Genomic DNA, 26,910 nt, shown 5'->3' on the forward strand with positions numbered 1-26,910 from the left:
CCGCAAGGTCGTAGCTCTTCTAATAGCTGAGATATGGCATTTTTGATGCCCATTTTTGGCCTCAAAAACGGACGTCGAAAACGACTTTTACAGGATTTTCAAAGTGCTCTCATTCCTTTAGTTCTGCTCGGATCCTGTTATAACCCGGTGTTTTCGTGATCTAGGTGATCAGAATAAGACGTTGGTATACTTAGTTTGATTTCGAAAAAAATCAATTTTTGGTGAAAAAATTCGATTCGATACGAAAAATGAAACAACCCAAACTTTGGATATCCCGACCCTTTTTATGGGTACTACCTGGAACCTTCCCCGTGACCTTAACCGGCAATAATAAAACAAAGAAATGAAATAGGCGTATCTTTATTTATGTACAAAACAAATCTTATCAGTTAAAATTAATAAATAAGAAATCGACGATCTATCTAATGAATTTCTTTGGTTTTATGTTTTACATGCTACTTGAAATTCGTAATGTACAAAATTATGCTCAAATTATATTACAGATCACATTTAGAAAAAAAAATTGATGCACACAAAATTAAAGAAATCAGTTCTTTTATAAAATTGAAAATGGAAAGATAAAATAATCACAGTTTTACAGCGTTAAATAAATAAACACTATTTTCCCAATTGGGGTTCTGATGATCTTTTTTCTGTCTTAAATAGAGAAAACATGATAGAACAACCCTCCCCCTTAAGGTTTAGAATACGGATTCGGCGGATCTGCTCAAATGCACCGGATGCGAGGGGCTCCTCTCCAACTTCTTTTTGGGAAGTTTTCCCAAAATATCAGACAGTTTTTGAAAGTCCGGCCGCTTTTCTTCTTTAAACTGCCAACAGAGCATCAGAATATCCTACAGACATTTTTAAATTATCTCCGATGCGATTGCGTGAACGGTCAACGTTGTTACCTTACCTTAACTTCCACGGAGGCTTGTAAATTGGCAAGCGATTGTTTGATTCCTTTTCCCACCTGCCAGATGACGGCCTCCGGCGGTTGATTTTTGAACGGCCATTCGCCACAAAGCAGTTCGTACCATACGGTCCTAAGAGGGGATATTTTGTAAATATAAACATGCTTAGTGTTCCATGTTGCCAGTGATTACTCAATTTTAACAGAATAAAATAAAGTGATATAGTAAATGATTATCGTTGACTATATCGAACTATTTTATTGTATATTACTACATATATACAGAGTGCCCTATTTACTCTATGTGTGACTATTGCTATTTCCGAAACTATAAAAGATACGAGGGCGGTTAAATTAGAAAAAAGTTGCCAATTTTGATGATCATTCTAAATCCTCTTAAAGCGTTGCAAAATGTTATTAATTAATTAGTTCGTGAATTACAGGTTGATTTATAAGATCCGTCAAATTCTATTTTAATTATTATTTTCAAAACTATTGATTTTAAAAACTTACTTTTAATCACAAGGCTTTATAATGTTTTGCCCTGTTCACATTTAATTTTTTTTATGACGTTTTGTATCTGTAGTACCTCTTTAACTTCGTATTTGGTACCTCTTCATTTGAGGAATACTGACTGTGACATATTGTTTTGTTTTATATGTTATTTTTATTATTGTTATTCACTGACTAGTTTTGATACATGTATTTTATAAGTGTTAAAAACCTTTACCTATGTTTCCTTATTTTGTTTTATAAAAATGTCCACTATTTTCTCTTTTTTACAGCTTTGTTAACAACTTTTAGGTTTATAATAATAAATAAAGCGATTTTTGATTTGAATAAAAGAGACTTACCCGAAAGCGTAAATATCGGAGGCCATACTGAACGGCAATTCTTTCTCTTGAAAACGATGCGCGTCCAGGCCTCTCATCAATTCGGGAGCCAAGTAACACAGCCAACCGGGAGGAATGCATAAACTTTCGGTCCTAAATAAAATCAGAAATATGTAAATCAAATGATAACGGTAAAGGAACGAACGAATTACCTGGGACCGAAACAAAGTTTCGTCACACTAAAAAGACCAAAATCGGTGATGACGACTTTTCCGTTCTCCAAAAATATGTTTTTCGTTTTTAGGTCCTTGTGGATTATACCTTTTGCGTGTAGGTACCCCATACCCTACGAGAATCGACATTAATTACATGAGCCCGTGAAGGACCGTGAAGGTTCTCACTTGACAAATCTGTTGGGCCATCGTGGTGGTGCGATGTATATTAAATTTGTCCTTGCGCAAGTGGATATGCGTGAATAAAGTGTTTCCCTTTGTGAAACTGGTGACGATCGCCAGTTTCGGGGGTTTCATGCACGCCCCCATAAACAGGATCAAGTTTTCGTGTCTCGTTTTCCGGAACATCGCCACCTCCATCTTGAATTGCTCGAGCGGTTTGTCGTCTTTTACGTTTAACAGTTTCACCGCCACGTCCCCGTGCCAATAACCGCGAAACACCCGCCCGAACCGACCCATTCCTACTTCGGTCGTTATTTTCAATTCGTCGTACGGAATGTCCCACTCTTTTAGACTTAACTGAAAATGTTCCAATATTTATATTATATACTTAACTATTTCTGCTTAATTTAATAGAAGGTTTTATTAATAAACATATGTTACCATATAATTGTATTTGATATACAGGGTGCCCCTATGAAAATACGGTCCCTTAAAGACGCCGCACAGTGGAACGGCCTAATAAGCCTTATATTAAAGAGCATAGCCAGCATTTCTTCAAAAAATTTCAAATATTAACTCTTCCATCTTTATTCATATTTGAGTCCGTTTGTCTAATACGCAAACACGGTTCAGCATCTGCTAGGCCTTCCCATAGTTATCCACTTAGAAACACGGAACATGGTCTATACCTGCCTACCCCACATTCAGAGTTGGTCAAAAGTTCCATATGATATAATGCAAAAAAATGCACAATTGGAAATTAAATCCATCACATCTTTTTTTGCATTTCGTAAAGCATTAAAAGCATTCTTACTGGAGAGAGCTTTTTACACAGTTAACGATCTTTTTTTGTAATCATTGATTTGATATTTCACACTAGCTGATTATGTATTTTTACTACTATCTGTACATGTTTAGGTATACTGCTTTGTGTAGCTATTTTAGGATTTTTTATAATTTTTTACTTTTTTAAACATTTTTTACATTTTTTTTTAACAAAGAGAGATTTTTTAATGATTTTTTTTTGACATTGTATACATTAAATTGTATATTTTATAATAATATTTTTGACTACTTACAATTTTTAAGTTGTATTAATCTGTATAAATTGTAGATATTCTATTCTATTTATTTATTTTTTTTTTAAATTTTGTTTTGGTTTTCTTTTCTTTAATTGTGTTTAGTTTGTATTTTTATGTCTTTTTTGTTATACAGCTTTGTCTACAAATTGTAACAATTTCTTGACAATAAAGCATTGATAAAAAAAAATAAAAATATAAAATCAGAGACATACAGAATAAAATTAAGTTTATTTTTTTACCATTTAACTTGCATTAAAATTCATAGCAATAACCTATTATTATTCTGCCGTCCAAAGTAAAAAAGCGGTATCTGCAAAAATGTTCAAAATTAAGTTACTGCCATCGTTGGACTTCTTAGGGAATAAACTATCTTCCTGCAAACGAAAAATGCAGTATCTGTAACATACCTTTCGAATTTATAAACTTTATTTTGGCGGTATGTGCAAAATTCATCCAACTGCTCAGGAAAAATGCGGTATCTTCTTAATGCCTAACGAATACGCGGCAGGTGCGCGTGGATCGGACGCGTTTGTCGCTTTTTCGCTGAGCAGGCCGTAGTTGCCGCGATTTTGCTGAGTAAATTTAGTCGTTAATTGGTATCGCTGCGAAGTGGATTGATCAAAAATCAAAGTTAATAATTGTGTGAGATTTTTGTTGTTGTTGGGAACCTAATATGGCTTTTAGTAGTAGGACGAAGAGACTAGTAGCCCTTGCAAAAGATTCAGTCAATAATAATGGCTTTAATAATTGCTGGGATCATGAAAAAAGGTAAGTAATGCTATTTAATTAGTATTATTCGTAATAATTTATATCAGTTACCAAAGGTATGACGATAAAATAAAAGTTAGTAGCCTAATTTATTAAAATTCTAGAACGGAAAATGACTCGGAGATAGATATCAACAGTAATTGTAGCGCGTAACTCGGTTCAAACCAATTTATTTCCAACCCGTGTGAGTCATACCTACTATCCAACCACAAAAAAATTACTAAGTCCAGACAAGCAAATTTTGTTTTAAAAGATTCAGAGATTTGGTGGCCGCCAGCTTTTAGACAGTGGGAGAAATTTTAATAAGAGCGCCACTTGATTTAAATATTTTACACCAAACCCTGATATATTATGATGGTAATATAAGCCCCCCTTAATCAAGAAAATGATGACATGCTTGTACCTAGATCCTAAAAGCTGGAAATAATTTGGGAAAAGTCAAATAACAATCCATGGGTCCACCAGATTAATATAATCATCCAAGAATTTATATAGTCACTTCCATTTGTATTAAAAAAATTAAATTCCACTGAGATATTTAAATTTAGATAATTATTCAAAATGTAATATTGTAGTAATTTTAAATTAAAAAAAAAAATGATAAAAGAATTAAGAGTTACTTGAGGTATGCTTAAGGCGAGGAATTAGTAAAAAAAAAACAAATCCGCACTGAACTACTGTTCAAGGGGAAAATCCAAAACGTGATCACGTGTTGTTTACAAGAAGTATATGTTTGGAGCCTAATTCACAATACCTCACTGGCCCTAAAATACCTTTTACAAACTCTACTCAAGTCACATTAATCTAAATAAAACTTTGAAATAGTAAGGTTCGAATTTGAAAGACTATTAATGATATGTTGGTGCAATAAAACCTGTTAACCAACAACCAACATTATGACTAAATATGTTAATATTAATAGACTTAGCAAGAACCCCTTAACGTTTCTGTTTTACATAAAAGAAAATAAGCTCATAAAATTCAAATTAATAAATCAACCCCCAACCCTAAATCAAACTGTTCAATAAGAGAAAAATAAAATAAAAAGTGCAGAAACTGGCGTGTCCTCTAATCTCTTGTGTATTTCAGCTAAGGTAGCTTAACTCGACAGCTCTGGAACCAGTCAGCTACAACCAGGGTAACGACCACATGGGCAAGTCGATTTCAGGCAAGGTCCAATCCAAAATCGCAGAGCCACAGTACAATGCTCAGTCCAGGCGTGTTGAGGCTCACTTAAGCCGGTTTCCAACAGTGTTGGGATGACCAGAAGAAACCAGAGAATAGAGGAGAGAATGAGAAAAAGGAGGAAAAAAAAATAAACACGCAATCAATTCGATGGCAATTACTAACATGTTGCTACATACCTAAGGTGGTGAGCGAGGCCTAGAGTCTCGTTTTGTGGTTAGAAAATTTCAAAATCCCATAAATGGTGTGGAAGCAGCCGACCAAATCCAAAAATATTAGGTCAATCCGAAATCCTCTCGGCTACAACTCCCCACTAGACGTTTATCAAATTAAACCCCAAAACTTGGGAGGAATATTTTTCCATTCAACCGAATTCCCGGCAAGATGAACTTAAATTTTCCTTAAAACCACAAAAATGTCGACTGTTCTTTCTGATAAGGGGATGGCTACAGGCTGGACAAGGAACTGACAGACAGTGACAGGTGACACTGGCAGTGAACTTGTCACTCTCTCTCTTCGACACGATCTGACCCTGCCTCTTGGTGCAAACTACGCGGTGCCTCACTCTATCAAAATAGAAATTCCGCAATACCACAGCAAAATGATACTGCTCGGATACTAAAACATGGAAAACTAACAAAATTTTCCCAACGGGGCTACGAAATTTCAATTTTCCTCTTACGTCGCTCTGCCTGATTTATGCCGCTCCGTCATCCGCCAAATGGAAACCAAACCTTAATGGGAAACAGCAACGCTGCCAAACCCCCACGACAACAAGTGTGTCAATAGTCATTACTGTCAATCGGCTAGTAGGGTTAGAAACCAGATGTCAAGGAACGTTTATTTACTAAAACTTAACTTGAAGAATTGAAGAGAAATATAGCAAGCAAAACTGGGGAGGCCAATTTCAAATCAATTAGGATACCTTGCCCAATATGATTCCGCTATAAAAGAAAGTATTTGTAAGTTTTCCTACACTAACGGATCACCATCTAAAAGGTCTTATTTACTCCACTCATAGCGCAATCTGTGGCACAACAGCACCCTCTAGAAGTCCCTCCATACCCCAGACATATACCGGCCCCATAAAAACTCTTGACAAATAAATCAAAGGTCAGAAAGTTCCCAACACCAGGTACATGAATAGGGACTAACGAAACAGAATACAACTAACTCCACAGAGGTGTGCTGACAGGATAGGGTAGGTAAATACATTCCTAAAAATAATCAAACCCCAAAAGCCTAAAAAAATAAAATAAATTGCATTGCTATCAAACCCCAAATTCTATTTATAAAACTGTAAATCACAGAACCCTTCCAAGCCGATACCAAAACCCATAAACTTTTGCCCGAATTTATATGAAATCCCATGTTACATGCTTAGGGCAAAATCTGCATGTAACATAATGAAGGCTCAGATTATATTTTACATACTTTACAACCTGCAGCTTTGCCGGAATCCTGTCAGGGTTTTTTTTTATAAAACTGAACCTGCCATGCACATTAATAAATGAAAAAGTGATTTCTTGGATAAATAATGAAGTGTACCACGCGAATCCTAACATTAGTGATGGTAGTGGAAATGGCGTTGTCACAGGTTTTCAGAAATAACGTTGCTTTTTTATTTTACAACAGAAAAATACAATGGAAGTAGAAAACATAAACTTAAATGATTGCTATTATGAAAGCAACACATCAAGTTTATTAACACCCGGCCAATCCACTCCTTACAATAATAATTGTAATCAAGTGACAACTGGGACAAAGGTATTTGTTGTAAGTTTTTGAAATTAATTCGTTCCTTCTTCAGGCCTAAAATAAAATATTAGGTAAATAAATATACCTAATAAAAAAAATTTGAACTTTTACAGTTTGTCATCGATTAAAAATTAAATAAAAAAAAGTCAATATTATCAAGATTTAAATATAAGGATAAAATTTATACCACATACATATATACATAAAAAAATAATTTATTAATAAAAATTTTTAAAAGAAATATGTTAAAAAACATTCAAATGGAGAATTAGTTCAGAAAACTTGAAGACTGAAAAAAGCCTACGTACAAGGACGAAAATATTTCTTGCTAGTAAAGCCTACTATAGTTTAAGTAAATTTTTTAATGATTAAATTAGCTTCTCGTTTTTATTCCTTTAATGTACAGTCTATTGGCTTTGTCTACAACTTCTATGTTTATATTGACAATAAAGCATTGTTGAGTTTGAGTTTAAAGGTGAAAGAGGGATGAATTAATACGTGAAAAGCTGCCAGTTTATGTCCAAAGAAATGGTTTGATTTTGCAGGAATGACATTGTCGGTTTGTGTTGGTATTCTATATATAGAGTATTGTAAGCTCTTACTCATCTTATTAATAGTTAGATCTAAAAAAATTAATTTATTATTGCATTCTATTTCCACCGTAAATTGAATTTTCGGATTTAAAGAGTTGAGAAAAAATCGTCGGTATTTTTCAAATAAAGATTGTGAAGTAAACAGGACCCTGCGTCTATTATTTTGCTTTGCACCCTGGATAAGTCTATGGTAATCTTAATAACCTTTTGTTAGTTTTTATAATTATTAATGGTTTTATGTTGAATACATACTTTTTTCTGTTCACTAACTTCCATGTTTATATAGATTCCGAGCATTTTTTTATCGGCCTCAGTTAGGTTTAAGTTGTTCTGTCTGGCGAAACGAATTAGAAATAATATATATGGTTTCTTAGAGATTAGTTTAAAATACTAGCAAAGAAACGTTTCCAGTAGTCTTAAGTCATCGCGTTTAGTGTGCGCAAAAATGCCACAATATAATTTTAGATAATTTTCTTAACAAAATCATCCTTACGCTATTTTGCCTGGCCATGTGTCCGGTATCGGGCATCATTGTGTCACTGTCGGACACTTGACTGTCTTGCGAATCCAACCGAATCGGCGTCTTCGACTCCGAATCCACCAACGTACTGTTTGACGTTTGTGACGTGGCACTTTTGTCATTCGAATCGTTACGAGACAATTGCACCCCGCTCGGTATTTCGTGGTGGTGATGTTTCATCGGCGACGGTAACGCCACCGGTGCTGAATCATGAATCGTCACTTCTTGTATGGGTTCACTCGTATGCATAATATCTATTTAAAAAATAATAATTCTTTTTCTGGTTTTTGGGGCTTTCATCTATATTACCAGGAAATTGGAATTGTTTTTGACTTCCATGCGGCGTGGTTGAGGTGTGGACAGCGGGACTCGAAGGAGTCGAGCTATTGCAACTTGACGTATTCGAACTACTGTCCGGAGGCTGAAAAAGTCCGCGATTGAATTAAACGATGGTATAAAATAATAGGGACACTTACCTGAAAAGGTATGTTACCAAAAGCAGTTGAAGGGTAGGACCCTTTTCTGTGTCCTATTCGCGAAAGCGAGTTTACTATACTGTTTGATTTGTTTCTGCCTTTCGGGGCTGGAGGGTAGCAAACGGAGCCTTCGAAATAATATTATTATAATATAATCATTTACTGTATCCTAATAATAAAGATTTAGTTATTTTTTAGTGAATATTTAGAAAACTTTTTTGCTCTCTTTCGATTTTTATAATCAAAATAAGTTTTTTAATTATATTTAACCCTCTAGCCAGCAGACCCGCCTTAAGGCAGGCTTTATCAAAATCTCATTTAGAGAAGCATTTTAAATTATTTGGCCACATAGCGGCAATCCCGCCTTTAGGGTGGAATTTGTTAGGTGTCTGACGTACTTAGGACGGCTATTGGTTCCCGTGTTTTTTCAGTAGCGCCAGTCGCGTATGTGCCGCCTTAGTAAATTTACTGAATAATTATTTCGCTATAAATGATATTTTCTGTGCTATAAAATAAATACGTGTAGCGATCTGTTCAAGCCAAAAAATTTACAGGTGAGTTATGTATGTTATATTTCTTAGTTATGCGTTGAAAAAAAAAGTAGTTCATGTGTGTTTGCTATAAATCACTCATAACCTCAACCTGCCTAAAGGCGGATCGACCGGGTTGTGTGAAAATTATCTCATTCATACGAAATATTTATTTTCTCACTATTTTTGTTTTTTGTGGTTAGATATGACATCAAACAAGAAAGGACAGCCCGGGAAGGATCCCCGAGAGCCTGAATTATATGACTTATCTCAAGTGACTTCGGACGAAATGTTTGAACTTTTGGACAATGTAAAGGGTTTTTCAAATAAGGCGGGCCGATGTTGACTGTTTGTTGTTTTGGTCAAATCTGTTGTTTATTATTCAGTTACTGATGCCAAATCATCATGACAAGTTACACGATTGAGCAGCACGTCCAAATGATAAAAGTTTATTATCAAAACGAGTGTTCATTAGTGCAAACATTGCGTGCCTTGCGTCCAGTATACGGTAGGCGCGGTGGTCCTTCAAAGTCAACTCTTCAACGTTTGGTGGCCAAATTTGAGATGACTGGTTCGCTAGACAATCAACCAACTCTCCCATACGTCAAAGGAACGCCAGATCAGTCCAGAACATTGCCGCTGTCCGTGAAAGTGTTCAGGAGAACTCGAGGCGTGCACAAGAACTTGGCCTTTCGCAGACTTCAACTTGGCGAATTTTGCGTCGGGACTTGGGCCTGCACCCGTACAAGATCCAACTGACCCAGGAGCTTAAAGTTAATGACCATAGAGAACGCCGTTTGTTCGCTGACTGGGCTTCAGAATGTTTGAAAGTTGACCCTAATTTTGGCCGAAAAATCATCTTTAGTGACGAGGCACATTTTTGGATGAATGTCTTCGTTAACAAACAAAATTGCCGTATATGGGACGACACCAACCCCTGCGAGATTCACCAGGTGGCAATGCATCCACAAAAAGTTACGGTTTGGTGCGGATTTTGGGCCGGCGGCATCATTGGTCCGTACTTGTTTCAAAACAATGTCGGTGAGGCAATCACTGTCAACGGGGAGCAGTACCGATCAATGATAACCAATTTCTTTTGGCCCGAATTGAACATTATGGACATAGACGACATGTGGTTCCAGCAGGACGGCGCTACGTGCCACACAGCGAACGACACGATGGACATTCTGCGTCAACGATTTGAGGGCAGGGTTATCTCTCGGAGAGGTGACATAAATTGGCCACCAAGGTCTTGCGATTTGACCCCGCTAGACTTTTTCTTGTGAGGTTTTCTAAAGTCCGAGGTCTATGCCAATAAGCCGCAATCCACCGATGCCCTGAAAGTCAACATAACCCAGGCCATCGCTCAAATTCAGCCGGATCTATGCAGCAGAGTAATTGAAAATTGGACCACTCGAATCCAAGCCACCGTGAGAAGCCGCGGCGGACATTTGAATAATGTCATATTCCATACATAATGGCATAAGTTGGCCTTTCAAATAAAAAAATTATTTTGTTAATATCTCAGATACAGCTTGTTTTATTCCATTTCAACATCGACCCGCCCTTATTGGAAAACCCTTTAGATATAGGACCTGACACCGATATTGAAGATGGGCTGGAAGACGATTTTGACCATGATGATAGTCTTGCTGACCCAGATTTTTGTCTTGAAGATGAAATATTTAACTTCTGAATCTTCTACGCCTGACGACCAATTGTTGACATTAGATATTGAAACACCTGATACCTCACAGCCATAGACATCAGAGAATTATTCAACTGAATCACAAAAAATTTTTGTTGTTGCAAGAGTTTTATCCTCGTTGACCATCTACTTCATTTCAACGACAGCAAAAACGACCACGTTCTCCTCTGCCAGAATTTGAAGATGGGGCTGATATTTCCGAGCCTAACACAGGTGGGTTTACGGGAAACCCAAGTGCACTTTTAGCACAGTGAAAAAAATGCAAAAAAAAATAATTTGGCGTAAACAGCATTTGCAGCTGCATAAAAATGAAGTGGTATTCCGTGGAAGCATAGAGCTTCAGGATTTAAAAATTCCATATCAATGCTTCGCCTATTTTTTTACACAAGAGTTTCTTGAAAATATTGCAGAACAAACAAATTTATATGCTCGACAGTACGACATCAAGACAACGTTTGTTACCAATGCTGCTGAGATCCGGAAGTACAACATTGGCATCTTGATATTTATGTCGATAACGATATATCCAAATGCGACAGAATACTGGGGTCGTTATTCACTTGAACCAGTTCGTACGGCAATGACATCCAAACGATTCTTTATGATTCGTATCTTCACTTCAACTACAAATCAAAAGAAAAAAACGGGCTCAACCTGAATTTGATCCATTATGCGCGACTAAAATGTGTTATTCTATGTGACAGCAATGGTTATTCTTATGCCTTCGAAATCTTTACTGGCGCATGGAGCAATGTTATTTTGCCCAATACGCCTAATCTGGGAGCAGCAGCAAATGTTGTCGTCCGGCTATCTCAAACAATACCCGACTTTGTCAATCATATTTTATATTTTGACAATTTTTATACGACACTGCCACTACTTATTTATGTTAGAAGCCGAGGCATTTATTCATTGGGGACAATTCGTTCTGGTCGTATTCCTAATTGTAAATTGCCTAGTGAAAAAGATAAACAGCTTGCTAAAGCAGATAAGGGATTTTCTGTTGAGTATGTGGGAAATGCGCATGGTGTAGATTTGACAACTGTATTGTGGAAGGATAACAAAAATGTGCATTTGGCTTCTACATACGTCCCTTTAAAAGTGCTCTCCAAGATAAACAACCATCAAAGGCAACAAGATATGAGTACGTGCAAATTGAATGCCCCGCCATCATACGTGAATATAATTATCACATGGGCGGAGTTGATCTAATGGATGGATTACTTGGAAGGTACCATATTCGCCTAAAGACTAGCAAGTGGACATTGCGTCTATTTTATTGACATGGCTATGGTCAACGCATATCTGCTACACAAACGGATTCATAAAGAATCGCCGCCTTTACCAGTGTTTCGAGCACAAGTAGCTGCCGTACTAAGCTGTTAACGAAGCTGTCAGAAAACGTCCTGGCAGGCCTTCATCTGCTTCGAAGCAGGAAGAAATGCAACCTGCAAAAAAATCTAAGACATATATCCCCGAGCCAGATATCCGATTTGATGGTTTGAACCGCATGCCCGACCTTTTGGATAGATCCGGTAAAAGGATGTGTAAAAACAAAGGATGTAAAGCTGAAACTCAGTTCTTTTGCACTAAATGCAATTTAAATTTGTGCCTTTCCTCAACTGAAAAGTGTTTTCAAGAGTTTCATACACAATAAAGCATTACACTAATCTTATTTTTTTGTATTGAGGCACGAAATATACATTTCAAGTATAATTTCGCTTTTTTTACCCTGACTATTTTTGTCCCTTTAGTCGGCAGGTCTGCCTTAAGACTGAGGGAGGTTTTTTCATCCCCAAAGCTTTAAAGGTTTATGATAAACTTTTTTTAAGCCTCGAATTCATTTTTATGTTATGAATTTACCCGCCTATGATTTTTTTTCATAAACTAAAAATTGGCCCTTTAGAGGGTTAATTTTATGTTATTATGGCTAAGAAGGTTCCTGAAATTATTCAAATAATACGAGTGCTGCAGGCCTCAATCAAACTAGTGACATAATGTTAAAGCGTTTTTTATTCACTTATATACCTCAGCAAAAAAATTTACAACCATGTTCCTCTATGTATCAGACAAATTTTAGAAGTTAAGAGATTCAAAAAGGAATTAAAATCACTTTTATTATCCAGGGCATATTATAGCCTTGACGATTTTTTTAATGATACCTTTTAACCTGTGCTCTGACATCATTTTAGTGTTTTAGTTTTGTTTCCTGTTAAATAATTTAATTTACTTCTTCTAAATTCTGTTTTATTGACAGCTTTACTTATTTTTTAATGAAATTTATCAAAAAGATGCTTTTTTTCTCAATCTGTTTTTTTATGATTAATTTTGGTAATGTGTGTAAATTTTATGGTAAAGTGTTTTAGAAGTTATGTTTGTTTGAAATTTAAAGTGAATTTGGAATTTTTTAGTTTTTAGGATGCTTGTACACAAGATTTTGTTGTCTTACGTAATATAGCACATTTTCTTTCTTTCTTTCTTTCTTTCTTTCTATTAGAAGTCACTGGTGATTTTAATATATTATATCACAAAATGCTCCTTGACCCAAGTATAATAACACCACATATTATTATCGTTGAATACATGTTTATTCAACGACTTTTTGATAAATTTTTACTTTTGGTATATTTATCAACCCGATATGGTCAAGGTATATTTATTTAGAGAATTAGAGTACATTGTAAATATTTTATATTCTGTAATATATTGAGTATTGGCTTACCATATTCAGTACTCTGGGTCCCCGCGTAGTTCTTAATAAACTCTTTGAGAAGACCATTGGGCAAACCACAGGAGGCCGGCACTTTTTCCTGACATTCCCTGTGACACGAATATTTACATTCGGTACACTTGAGCGCCTTACCGAAGATCTTCTGACCGCACATGTCGCAATTGGCCGTCAGTTTAAACGTTTTCATAAACCGATGCGTAATTTGGTGGGTCATGCTCACTTTCATCGGGGGCGTTTGCGGCGATTTCGGCACTTGAAGACGACTGTTATCTGAAAACGCTTGGTTTCCAATAATTCGCTTAACTCGATCGTCTTTTTACATACATTTATTAAAACTATTGTCGTCACTATCGTTAGATAATAACGCGTTATATGGCGGTGACTTTATCGGACTAGTGGCCACTGGACTGGTAAGTCCCATGGTTTCGGGACCGGGTTCGGTCGGTAATCTACCACGTCGTATACTAGAATTTTTATTATCTTCACTAATAATGAAAAATATATAGTGTTAATTACATATTTCATTTTATAAAACCAAAAAATATGAACTCACCTAAAGTTATTCGCATCCCCATTATATTTGGTTTTGGTATCGGCCAGTTGAGACTCGTGCGACTTACTTTTGGTAAGAGGGAAAGAGTCGGCCGCAAGAGCTGGCTTGTTGCTAATTTGTTGTTTTCTGATGGCCGGAGGAGTGGTGGGGAATTTTTTCTCTAAAAACAATGTAATCTTATTATACACCAACACACTATAAATGGCCCTTTAGGATTGCCTCAATTTTAGTGGTAGCATATTTAATTTCTCATTAACTATTGAAAATTAAAGTATAAAAAGCTAAAAACCTGAAAAATCAACAGGACCGGATAACATATACAAGGGCCTAACAGAATTTATAGCTGCTTTAATAAAACATAGATTTTACTTAGCTGTTAAACATAAACAATTTCCAGAAGCATTGAAAATGGAATCCTCTGATCTTGGCATCCTAATAGATTCTAAGATTACCTTTTCTAGTCACATAAACCAAATTACTTTAAAGGCAATGAAGGTATTGGGATTTATCCAAAGGTATTGGACCGATTTTTCATTATTTACATTTAGGAGGTTATACTGTTCTGTTGTATGGTCTGCTTCATATCACTGTTATGTCCATCAAATAGAAAGAGTGTGGAATAAATTTTTAAGAAGTGTAGCTTTCAGGTGTGTTTATCGGAGAGAGGAATATGAATATGAGTGAGTTAGATCGAGTCTGAATTTACATTCTTTGGAAGCAAGGAGAACCCTAATTGACATGTATTCTTGCATAGGGTTCTCAATGTTGGCTCTGGTTAAACTAAAGATATCCTCTGGAAATAGACGAATTTTTTTTTACCAATAAAAAGGATGCATTTAGTGCTTACTGTGATTTTAAGTGATATGAGATGGAGTTTTTATTTAGAGTGATATTTTTCACAAGCTTTGATGTAATTTATTATATATTTTCTAAGGTTACAATGTAAATGGATTCCGTTAATAGATAAGCAAATAAATAAATAAAATAGCAGATATAACTTCTGTATTTAAGAGCGCAAATAAAAATTAAATTAAAAATTATAGGCCAATAAGTTTGATCAACATATTAGCAAAAATATTTGAAACCTTACTTTGTAACAATTTAACTTAATTTTTAATGCCAAAAATTTCAGCATGGTTTCCTAAAGTGTAAATCTACTATTACTAATCTTTCAATGAATATCAATTGGACGTAGTTTATACAGACTGTGAGAAAGCATTTGATAAGGTTGATCATGAACTGCTGCTTGAAAGGCTGGTGGACTTTGGAGTTCCTATCTGACGAATAGAGTTCAGCGGGTTAGGGATGGGTCTACAACCTCTAAAACATTTATAGCAACTTCAGGGCTGTCCTCTGCTGTTTCTTAGTTTTATTGACTCTTTACTTGAGTGCCTCACTGGATCTGCTGGACTTCTCTTTGCGAATGATTTCAAACTTTTCAGGATTGTCAAGGCCCAAGAAGACTGTGATGTATTGCAGCGGGATTTATAGTTGATTTAGATTATTGATTTAGATTATTGATTTAGGATTTAGATTTAGAGCTGCGAAATAGCTGCCATTGAAATAAAAAGCAGAATTATGATTATAGTGGCCCTGTACCGCCCACCAGCAGATGATTTTAATGTATTTATAAATGTAGTAATTAGCCTTCTTGAAATTTTAACTGTGAACAATAATTTTATCTGTATTACTGGAGATTTTAATATCAATTTTAATACTTTATCAGGAACAACTACATATTTTCTCGATATTTTAAAATCTTATGGGTTTTCACAGGAAATTTTTGAAAATACGAGGCATTTGAATTGCATTGATAATATTTTTGTTAACTTTAGAGATACTCTTACGTGTTCAGTAAATGTTCTCAATGTAAACATGCAAAGTATAGTTAGAAAAGTTTATAAAGAACCGGTGACATCAACAGGCGGCAAAATCCGCGTATCTCGTTATTCTATCGATCGGGTCAGATGACTATGTCGAGGTCTGAAGACAGTGAAGGCGGCACACTTGTTGAAATTATTAATATTTATTTGTACTAGAGTTTAAATAGCCCTAGATTTTTAGTAGGTATAGCTAGCGATATTATAAGTGCGTTTGATTTAGTTGAAATACCAACTAAGAATGCATATATTTGAATTTAATTGCTCCGAGATTCGTTTAAAAAAATGTAGATAAATTAAAATTATATTTTTTAGCATTGTGATGTGCCCATAAAAAATCTAATAAAAAATAGTTTTACTTACAGGAGGATGCAGTTCGCTAATTATTTTTAAAACAGGACTTCAAATAGGCAGCTGAAAATTATTCTTTATTCGTATTTTTTCTAAGGATTAGGTATTTTAAACGACTTATGTAAAAAAACAAATTGGTATAAGCTTAAAGTTTTATTTCATTATTTTACATATTATATATTTTTATTCACTATCAGATAGTGTATTACAACCTAAATAAGATTCATCCGATGAAGACCATTCGATCTCTTCATCAGATGAGCCTGTATTTACTGTAAATTTTAAAGAATCCAATGCTTCATCAAAAAGGTGATGACTTTTGAAATATTGTTTTTCTATGTTGTCTATATGGTTGCAAATATTTATCCACTTATCAATCGAAATTTCCGCAAATTTCTGCCTTGTCAAAGTTTCGACATCCGCCAATTTAAAAGTGGAATTTCTGCTTGCCACCCAATTCTTAACAGTTGTCCAAATTTTTTCTATCGGATTAAGCTCTGGATGGTATGGAGGCAAACGTAACACAATGTGTCCATGCTTTTCCATTAGGTCGTCCAACTTGGTTTTTACAGGATACTTTTTTTTTATTTTCAGACACTACTGTCTTGGTGAGTTTTGCATCAAATGTAAAATTACGTTCCTAGAGCCAGTCAACTATTTCCTGCTTTTTACTTCCAGATGTAATATTCATGACTACATGTACATTGTCATAAGCTGCATTGTCTAATACTAGGACGGATAATTAGGTAGTAAATTTGGAATTAACTGATTTTCGGCCCATTTCATGAAGTTGTGATGGTTCATGTCATCATGATAGTCTCCGCTTTTTGACCCTAAAAAGAGAAGAATAAAGGATTTTAAAATAATCGTATAAAGTTGTCAGTGTGGTATTAATTATCAATATTGATAATAATAAAAGGTTGACTAAATATTATAGGTGAAAATATGGGTAGGGAACTGGGACTGAAAAGTATAAGGTACCCGCTTATCCAATCAATGAACTAAGAGTATCATTTCTGCGTATTACATTTTAATATCATTTTTGGTATTACTTTATATAGAAATAACTAAAAAATTTTACCTGAGCGAAAAATCAGTAACCCATTATTTACGAAACAGTAATTAATTTTCATTTATTTTTTTAAATTATTAGAAAATTGAATAATTTAAACCAATTTTACTTACCTTTTACAATAAAAATCGGACAGTCTAACTAACTAAAAAAACTATAGTCTATTTCACTATTATACTTAAAAAAAAAAACACAACAGATTTTAAATGCCTTATAACACGATTAACTCACTTCCCGTACGAGACGACACTGAGTAGGCCTTCAGGCTACGTCATAGGCTTTAAATTCCCGGCAGGTACAAAGAAACGAAGTACGGCGGCTGCTTTGTTCTTGCGGTTTCTTTAATAAGAAGCGAGAGAAAATATATTGCGGTCGTCTTTTCTCTCTGCCATCGGATTTTCTATCGATTTTATGTTGAAAAATAGGTTTGTGCGCATATTGAGCAGCCGGTTCTTTATAAACTTTTCTACCTTTACAACTCACACAAAGCAAATTTTTCATAGACCAATAACACAGAGGGGTATCCATTCTATGCTCCCCTGACACTGTAAATGAAATAACATCATTTTTTATTTGTTTGTTAGTGAATACAATGGATGCATCATTCTCAGTAAAAAAGAAGAGTGTGGTGGGAAATTGTCAGGTCTCTTGGTTTAATGATCATTTAAAGCAAATGCGCGAAACCTTGGATTTCTTAAACTCCTTGTATAGCAATAATAAATGTCTAGAACTTGCAGAACAGGTCAAAATCTTTAAAAAAAGGTATAGGGAAGAAATTATATCTGCAAAAAGGGTGGCAAACTCTCAATATATACTACAGGCTGATAATAGAACGAAAGCTGCTTGGCAGATTGTAAATGGCCAAAAAAAGAAGGTGAATAGTGAGCAGCCCGTGGGTCTTCAATACATTTTTTTCAGGTATAGCTGAGGAAACTCTCAAGAAGATTCCACTGGCCACGGTCACTGCTGAATCATTTATGGATCAGACTTATTTTTAGTGAAGTGACGTACATACAAGTTAGAGATGCTATAAGTAATTTAAAAAATAAACATTCTAGAGACATATATGGAATTAATGTCCCTCTTCTAAAACAATTAAAAGAGCATTTAATATATCCTTTAACAATGCTTTTAAATTTATGTATAAGGGAAGGCATCCACCCAAGTGGCTTTAAAATTCAAAAGATCATACCAAAAAAGGGAGTAGAGATGATTTAAATAATTACCGTCCAGTACAGTATCTTTGATTCCAATAATATCGCAGGTTTTTGAGCTACTTTTAAAAAATCAACTTTATATCTATTTTGAACAAAATGAAATCCTCAAAAACTTTCAGTATGGGTTTAGGAAAAAACAATCGACTGTTAAGGCTACACTGGATCTTCTGGAGTATGCGGTTGAGGGCTTCGAAATGGAGTCCCATGTTGGGGCAATTTTCTGTGACCTTTCAAAGGCCTTCGACTGCATATCCCACAGGATCCTTCTGAGCAAACTTAAACTTTATGGTCTGATCCCGCCCAGTTTATCACTTCTTAAAACTTATCTTGTTGGACGTGTACAGAAAACCTGTTCGGGTGGAGCTTTATCAGCAGAATGCAAAATAACTCATGGTGTGCCACAGGGTTCTATTTTGGGGCCACTCCTCTTTATTATTTATGTCAATGATATCGACAGTTCAATTGAGTCTAGGCTGCTGCTGTTTGCTGACGACGCTACTGCTCTTTGCAGGAGTACTAGTTTGCAAGAACTGGAGCTGATGCTGGTGAAGGTGAAGTCAGATATGGGCAAGTGGTTCAGTGCAAATAGACTTAGCCTAAAGGTCAACAAAACGGAGGAAGTCCTATTCTCTTTGAGAAATACAGAGGGTACCAATGTTGAGATTTCGGATGGGGTGAGATTCTTGGGTGTTCACTTAGATCCTACTATGATATTTGATAAGCATGTGGAGTTCATTGCAAATAAATTGGCAAAACAAATATTTCTTTTAAAACGCTTAAAAGGCCCAGTAAATAAGGATGTTTTGTTAATGGTTTTTACCATGCGCTAATACAGTCCACCTGCAATTATGGTCTCTTGGCTTGAGGTCATGCACCTCAAGCTAGGACAATCTTTAAACTGCAGAGAAGAGTTTTGAGGGTTGTCAAGGGTCTGGGTTTCAGGGACGATGTGAGAGACTCTTTTAAAAAACTTAAAATTCTTACACTTCCATCACGGTATATCTTTGAATATCTAATACATATGTACAAAAAATAATTTACATAAATATACCCAGAGATCAGAAATTCATACTCACAGCACTCGACAAGTAGATTTCCTGGAAATGCACTTCTAAGGCTCAAAAAATCTCGTATCTCAACTACTTATTATGCCCCAAGCTTTTTTAATAAACTTCCTAATTATATTAAAGCTCTAAATGAATAACTTTTTGCTGCCTCAGTAAAAAAATTACTTGCTGATAGAGCCTTCGATAGCTTTGATGAGTATCTACAAGCTCAACTGTGAAAATTGGTGAAAATGAAACAAAAATAGGTTTTGGGAAATTGAAATTGATATTGGGGTCTCCAAAATTTTAACTGTTTGTAAATTGTGATTATTTTATTTAGTATTTGTGAAATTGTATCTTGGGTGTTATTTTTTTATTATTTTAGATAAGGATTTTAATTTGCAATGTAAAACTTTAATAATTTGTAAGTGAAATAATTTTTTAATATGTATTTATCTACTTGTGACGATTGTAAGAATTTTTTTTTTCATAAGCATGAATAAACTTTACTTTATAAATGGCCCTATAGGATATCCTCAATTTTAGTGGTAGCATATTTAATTTCTCATTAACTACTGAAAATGAACGTGTAAAAAAAAATTAAAACTTGAAAAATCAACAGGACCAGATAACATTCCGGCCTACATATACAAGGACCTAGCAGAATTTATGGCTGCACCAATAAAACATAAATTTTATTTAGCTATTAAACATAGAGTAGAGTCAAGTAGAGCAGGGTAGTTTATTGATGCTAGTAACCTTACAATCTTACACAAGTCACAAAATTAAACCAAGAAAAACAGTGTATGCAGAAATTAAAAATCCAGTTTAATAACAATTGAGAGATTAAAAGAAAAGAAAATTACATACCTAAAAGTCATTACTTAATTTAAAATCAAATACAAACAAAAACATATAAATATAGGTAAAAGAATATAAACATATACAGGGTGGTCCAGTTTAAACGTCAGAGTGTTGACTGTTGTAAATGAAGTGTTTACTCAAACTAAGATAGACATTTTAAGTACTTCTTTAAAAGATTTGAAAGCTTTATTGTGATTTTCCATATTTGAGTTGGGAATACTACATCAGGTTAAGACCCCTTTTATGATTGTTCTTGTTTCTTTTTTTATCTCCGTTAATAATTTTTTAAAGTTTTATATTCTTATTATGATTTTTATTTTTTAAACTATATTATCTTTTATTTTAAATTTAAGGCTTAAATTAATCAGTAACTTAGGACTTTACATGTAATTAAAATAAATAAAAATAAAATATCTTTTATTAACAAAAATGTCAAAAGGTAATAGATCCGCAGAGCGGTTTTTAACAATTACCAACAAAGATTTAGCCATTAGGCAATAACCAATAAAATATCCACTTTCAAATACACTGACAAATTTTAAAATACATGACATTATTTAAAAGCTTTGAGTACAGTATAAACACTTTAAAAAAATTACATATCACAAAATTACTACAGACTATCACAGATTACCACTCCCGATCAAATCTTTTAGTTTGTTTTTAAAACAGGGACAGCTAAATGTTTTAAGATTCTCAGGTATTTTGTTATATAAACTAGCTGCTCGATATATGAAACACGACTTGCAAAACTCTGTAGTATCCCTGGGAATATTTAAACAATTTTTTCCCCTGATATTTACTTCATTGAATTCATTACAAAGCTTAAAAAATTCTGCTAAATAATTTGGTTTAACTGAAATCATGCACTATGGAACCCATATGCACTAATTGCCGTTGCATTATGCTGGTTTTGAAAAGCTCCACAACATGCCGACTGACATGCTCTCTGTAAGTTATTAGCAATTTTGTGGTGTTTGTGAAGTATTGCAATAAATAAATAAATTTAAAAAAAAAAGATGCTTACCTTTTCCTCTATCCTTAGGTGAATTAAAGCTATTACTAGCAAAACCTGGAGGGGTAAGCGGTGCCGCTCCGCCACCCATAGGACTGCTGGAATTAAGTGAAATAATACTAGAAACGGAGGGGCTAGGAGCTATTGCACCGCTGGCCTTATGATTGTTATTGAACAAATTCTCCTCGGAAGGAACGGACGCTCTGGCTTGACGTTGGGCCCTATTGATCCGCGGTGACTGTTTCATTTTCAGATCATTTTGGTCCCAAGAGTCCCACGATAAATTGTAATCTTGGGTTTCTGGGTTTATTTGATTCCCGTCGCTTCTTAAAAAATCTGCAAAAATAACCCAAATAAATCTAGGCAATGAATAAATCATAATACGATACATACCTGTGTAGATTTTTAAATTATGCAAGGCCTTGGCTAATCTACAGACTTCCTCTGTGGAACCAGGCGTGTCTCCCAATATAGTTCTGAGTTCATGCTCAGTTTTTTCTTGCAGTTCCTCCAACTGTTAAGTCAAATCAAATTATGACATAGTGAATGATACCCGATTAAGACAAACTTACTGTAAAAATCTTTTTGCAAACAGTATTGACCGAGCATTCCCTCAGGCCAACTACTTGTAGCCATTGTCTGATATTGGGCATCCTAATTGCAATGCCATTTTTCAGTTTTGATTTTGTTACCAATTGTTGGGAGAAAAGTTTGATTAGTTTACCCTGAAACAAGTATCAATCATTTTTTTAATAAACTTTATTTTATTTTATTTTTATTTATTTTACGGGATCAACCCCATTACAACAGTAAATTAAATACAAAATCAATTGAACCTAACCATACTTAACAGTAAAATACTAACTATTAAGCAGTAATAAAGCCTACTTATAAATGTAAAATACCGAAAATAGTTTTATAACTTAAATCAATACAACAGAATTCTAAAAATACTAAAAACATACCCTACTAAAGTATAATATTCAGTATTGCACTAAAAAAAAAAATTAAACAATTTCTCTTATTTGACTCTTAAATCTAGATAAGGAAATGCCCAAAATTTCAACCTCCCTAGTATTGACAATTCTTAGAGTTCTTTCAATAGGAGCATGTAATGCATAATTGGCGCTATGAAATGGTAATGAAAAGACACGATGGAATATTAAATTGTATTGTCATCAGAAGTTCCGGACAAATTATCTGACCATTCAATAATTTATACAAAAAAATTAAATCTGCATATATCCGTCTTTGTCTCAATGTCTTCATATCAAGCATTTCTAAAACAATATCATAAACATGATCATCCGGAATTCTTATTCGAAGTTTATAGAGACAAAACCTAATAAATTTGTTCTGAACTCTTTCCAAGGACAAGCAATTATTCATGTAAAAGGGCGACCATATCACTGAGCCATATTCCAGCAATGAAACAACCAATGACATGTATAACCTCTTACAGGTCTCTATAGAAAATTCTTTACAGTTCCTTAGTACAAAACCCAGATTCTTAGAGGATTTGAGAACAATATTGTTTGTTTATGTGTGCATTAAAGTTTAAATGATCATCAAACGAGATACCAAGATCTTTAACTATGCTGCAATATTGAAGTGTACTTCCTTGAATGTTATATGAAGTGACAACCTTTTTAGTTCGCTTGAGAAAACTTATATAATTGCATTTGCTTACATTCAAAAACAAATTGTTGTTAACACACCACTCATTCAATCTATCCAAATCACTTTGCAACAAAATCTGATCAAGTATTGATAAAATCTCTCTAAAAACCTTCAAATCATCAGCAAATAAAAGGAAGTCACTGTTCTCAAAACAGGCACCAATATCATTCGCAAAAATATTAAAGAGCAAAGGTGAACAGTGCCCACCTTGTGGAACACCTGAAGTGACATTAATATAGCTTGATCTTGCATTACCTATTCGTGCCTGCTGGGTCCTCCCTGACAGGGAATTTACAAACCAATTCACCATAAGATTAGAAAATCCAAAAATATCCAATTTAAAAAAAACTAAAGGAAACAGAAGAGATTTAAAAGATTGAATTGATTGTAAGCAATTAAAATTATGCCATGTGGATGTTAATGGTGTGAGACTAATTTGTTGGGACAATGTGTAAACTGACAGAACTATAAGTCATGGTCTTTTACAAGGTTCTGTCTTTGATCCTCTGTTATTCTTCTAATATTCAACATTTAAAACCTATCTAATGTTATCCAGTACTCTAACTAAGTAGAATTATTTTCATGATAAGTTACTTAAAAGCTATTGAATGTGAAAACTAAATTATGTTTGGGAAATGATGCTTGTTTTGATGAATATTTGGCAAGTAGGTAGTTTTAATTTTTTTTGGACTAATGACTTTGTATGAACCTCTAACTGTATCCAAATATAAATTTTTAGATTTCGGATTAGAACTCATGGTCTGATAAAGCAGAATTTGCGACTGTTTCCACAGAGTCATATGGAAAATTAGAACAAATATAGTCAATAGTGGAGCTTGTTGACTGTGTTATATGAGTAAAATCTTTTACAGCATATGTATATTAAATGCCCACATTAGATGATCGAGGCGCAGAGTAAAGACAGAATTTTTATCATTAAAGTTGATATTAAAGTCTTCTGTAAGAACTATGTAAGCCACCGATGGAATTTCAAATAAAAGTGCCTCTAATTTTAAAAAGAATTCACTGCAGTCTCCTAGAGGAGATCTATAAATACAAATTATATATAAGTTTATGGATATGGAGTAAATTACAGTAAATTTAAAAGTCTTTTCCTTTAGGAGATGGTTAAATTAAACAATAAACCAATACAAATCTTTTAATGTACATAAATTTTATTTTAAGCAATATGGAGCAAGGGTGTCAAGTCGACTCTGTTTATACTGACTTTTCCAAGGCCTTTGATAGAGTGGACCATAATTTCTTGGTTGCAAAGTTAAGGGCCTTGGGAATTAGCGGTAGGGTAGCTGATTGGTTAAATAGTTTTCTAACTGATAGAATGCAGAGAGTCAAATATGGTAGTTCAGTGTCTAGACCTATAATTGCTTCATCAGGGGTACCTCAACGGTCACACTGCGGTCCCCTTCTGTTCAATTTGTGCCTATTAGATTTACCTCAAAATATAAAAAATAGCTCGGTACTAATGTTTGCAGATGATGTAAAGATATTTCGGCCTATTAGAACAATGACTGATGTTAAGCTATTTCAGGAAGACATTGATAATTTTTATGGCTGGTGTCAAGCAAATCATATGGACCTTAACGTAAAAAAATGCTATCAAATATCATTTTCAAGAGTAAAAAGTCCTATTTCTTACAATTATTCCATCAACCATACTAACTTAAAGGTTACCGATGAAGTGAAGGATCTTGGTGTTGTATTGGACAGCAAATTATCATTTGATATTCATATATTGGGTATTATCTCTTGAGCTCATAGAATGTTAGGTTTCATCATATGGTCTAGTAAGGACTTTTCAATTTTTACGATAAAGAAACTATATTGCTCGCTAGTTAGAAGTGTTCTGGAGTATTGCTCACCTATCTGGAACCCTTGTTATGTAACTGCAATTGAGCGAGTGCAGAATAAGTTTCTTCGTTATATTGGTTACAGGTGTGGTTATATCAGAGATGATTATTTTCATTGTGAATTAAGATCCCTACTTAATATTGATACTTTGGAAGGGAGGAGACTAAATCTTCAAATTCGTTTACTTCACAAGATTATTAATGGTGTAATTTGTAATTGATTGTCCAGATCTTTTAAATCTAGTATGTCTAAATGTACCTATAAAAAGGAATCGGCATACTAATGTTTTTTATGTTCCTTACCATTCTACAAATTATGGCAAAAATAACCCTATTACAAGAATGTTAAATAATGCAAACTCTATGCAACAATCTGTAGATTTTTTTGGAACTTCAGCAAGATTTAGAGGATCTTTAAGGCATATATTGTGATATATACTTTCATTTTTTTTTTGCATAGCAATGTATATCTATACTGTATTTAGTAATTAGTTCTATTTATTGTAAAATGGCAAGTCCGTAAATAAATAAATAAATAAATTTATCTCCCTGTTGAAGAAAGTTGTGTTCTAAAAAGTTTTTACATAATACATCCACCATGAGAAGACAAAATCCGACAAAAACTAGACAAAGTAACATAATTTGGTAGATCAATAAGCTCACCCAGTTTAAGCCAGTGCTCAGTAAGTAATAAAATACTAGGATAGTTTAAGTCATGCAAAAAAAGTGAAAGTTCACTAGTTTTATGTTGCAGAGATTGAATATTTAACATTAGAGTTAGTTGGCTAGGTAAAATGCAATTGAAGTATACAATTCACAATCCTCAGTATCCAAACATGAAACAATTTCTATGCTTTCTCCAGTCTACCTCAACCTTAACAAAAAAGTCAATATTTCATGCCAGTATTAATATATATATATAATAATGTTCCCATCTTGATTAAAAACTTCCCATCCCTAATGATATTCAAAAGACAGTTCAAAAGGTTGTTGATTGCAAAGGAATACTATTCTCTCGGCAAATTTATTGGAGATCTCCTGTGATTTGGGATTGTAACCATGCATCCTTTAGAACTTTATCCTGATATGTCTAATTTTAACATGTTTTAATATAATTGCATGGTTTACTTTTCTTTTCATCCTTGATTATCCTCGACGATAATATTAATACACTATATTGTTTTATCACTTATAAATAGTGACTTTAAAATCATTTTATTAATAGAAAAGTACCAAGGCATTAAAAAGAAATCTAGGATTTCAAGGACAAGTTAACTACCATACAACAAGTAGATCTACTGGAATGGGGAAAGCTTTGAATTTTTGGTTTGAGTGATTCTTACCTCTAAAGTCCGTATTTCTTGACGCGTCAATTCAGCACTAGTGGCACACTGGGTCCTCAAACCCACCAAATTGGGGGAATACACATCTATCATTGATTGTAATATTTCTAGCTCGTCTTTCAACTTTTTTTCTCCAGGGTCATTAGCCATTACATATATTTTATCACAGTATGAATGTTTACTTTTATTTCCGTCTGTATGGGTGTAACATTTACATATTTCAAACTTTTATTTAGATTTTAGATCTCATTTTCGACCGGACTTTTCAACACTAACTTTCTTTTAATGACATTTTAATCAAATAATCAACAAGGGTTGATCCGAACGTCAAATCAGTTCTGTCAATTGTCAAATGATGAGCATAAAATGCCGTTTTCTATTAGTTTATTCGATGCTCAAAAAAATATGATTAGTAGATGATTTAAAAAAAAATCGTGTGAATTATAATAATTAATGTATCGCAAGATTTTCCATATTGCATTATATAAATCTGGTCCCAATTCAGTTTAGTATGTAGGTCGTTATGTAA

General features: G+C 34.1%; 1 protein-coding gene across 3 annotated transcripts; it reads right to left on the reverse strand.

Annotated features, from left to right (window-relative positions):
* Positions 1-344: 344 nt before the first annotated feature.
* LOC126740539 (kinase suppressor of Ras 2) lies at positions 345-26,693 on the reverse strand. Of its 3 annotated transcripts, none has more exons than XM_050446612.1 (15): positions 26,382-26,693; positions 22,063-22,215; positions 21,884-22,004; positions 21,503-21,826; positions 14,046-14,205; positions 13,817-13,956; positions 13,484-13,762; positions 8,524-8,651; positions 8,357-8,468; positions 8,021-8,301; positions 2,148-2,498; positions 1,959-2,092; positions 1,768-1,899; positions 917-1,046; positions 345-854 (listed from the first exon to the last, which is right to left on the reverse strand). In XM_050446612.1, the coding sequence occupies exons 1-15, from the start codon at positions 26,529-26,531 to the stop codon at positions 702-704; spliced, it is 2,748 nt and encodes a 915-aa protein (XP_050302569.1). In that variant the 5' UTR covers positions 26,532-26,693; the 3' UTR covers positions 345-701. The 3 variants fall into 3 exon arrangements, with proteins under 3 accessions (XP_050302569.1, XP_050302568.1, XP_050302570.1); XM_050446611.1 differs by having other exon boundaries at positions 13,817-13,977; positions 26,382-26,692; XM_050446613.1 differs by having other exon boundaries at positions 711-854; positions 912-1,046; positions 13,817-13,977.
* Between the last annotated feature and the right edge of the window lie 217 nt (positions 26,694-26,910).

Source organism: Anthonomus grandis, chromosome 9, assembly GCF_022605725.1.
Source record: "Anthonomus grandis grandis chromosome 9, icAntGran1.3, whole genome shotgun sequence".
Classification (NCBI taxonomy): domain Eukaryota; kingdom Metazoa; phylum Arthropoda; class Insecta; order Coleoptera; family Curculionidae; genus Anthonomus; species Anthonomus grandis.

What these genes read in the sequence shown, in the direction of transcription:
- LOC126740539 (XM_050446611.1), bottom strand. Translation starts at nt 26,531, where the DNA reads ATGGCTAATGACCCTGGAGAAAAAAAGTTGAAAGACGAGCTAGAAATA. An exon ending in GACCCAGAGTACTGAATATG is followed by an intron (nt 8,652 to 13,483) that starts GTAAGCCAATAC and finishes ATTATTTCGAAG; the next exon opens with GCTCCGTTTGCTACCCTCCA. An exon ending in AAAACAATTCCAATTTCCTG is followed by an intron (nt 8,302 to 8,356) that starts GTAATATAGATG and finishes TTTTTTAAATAG; the next exon opens with ATATTATGCATACGAGTGAA.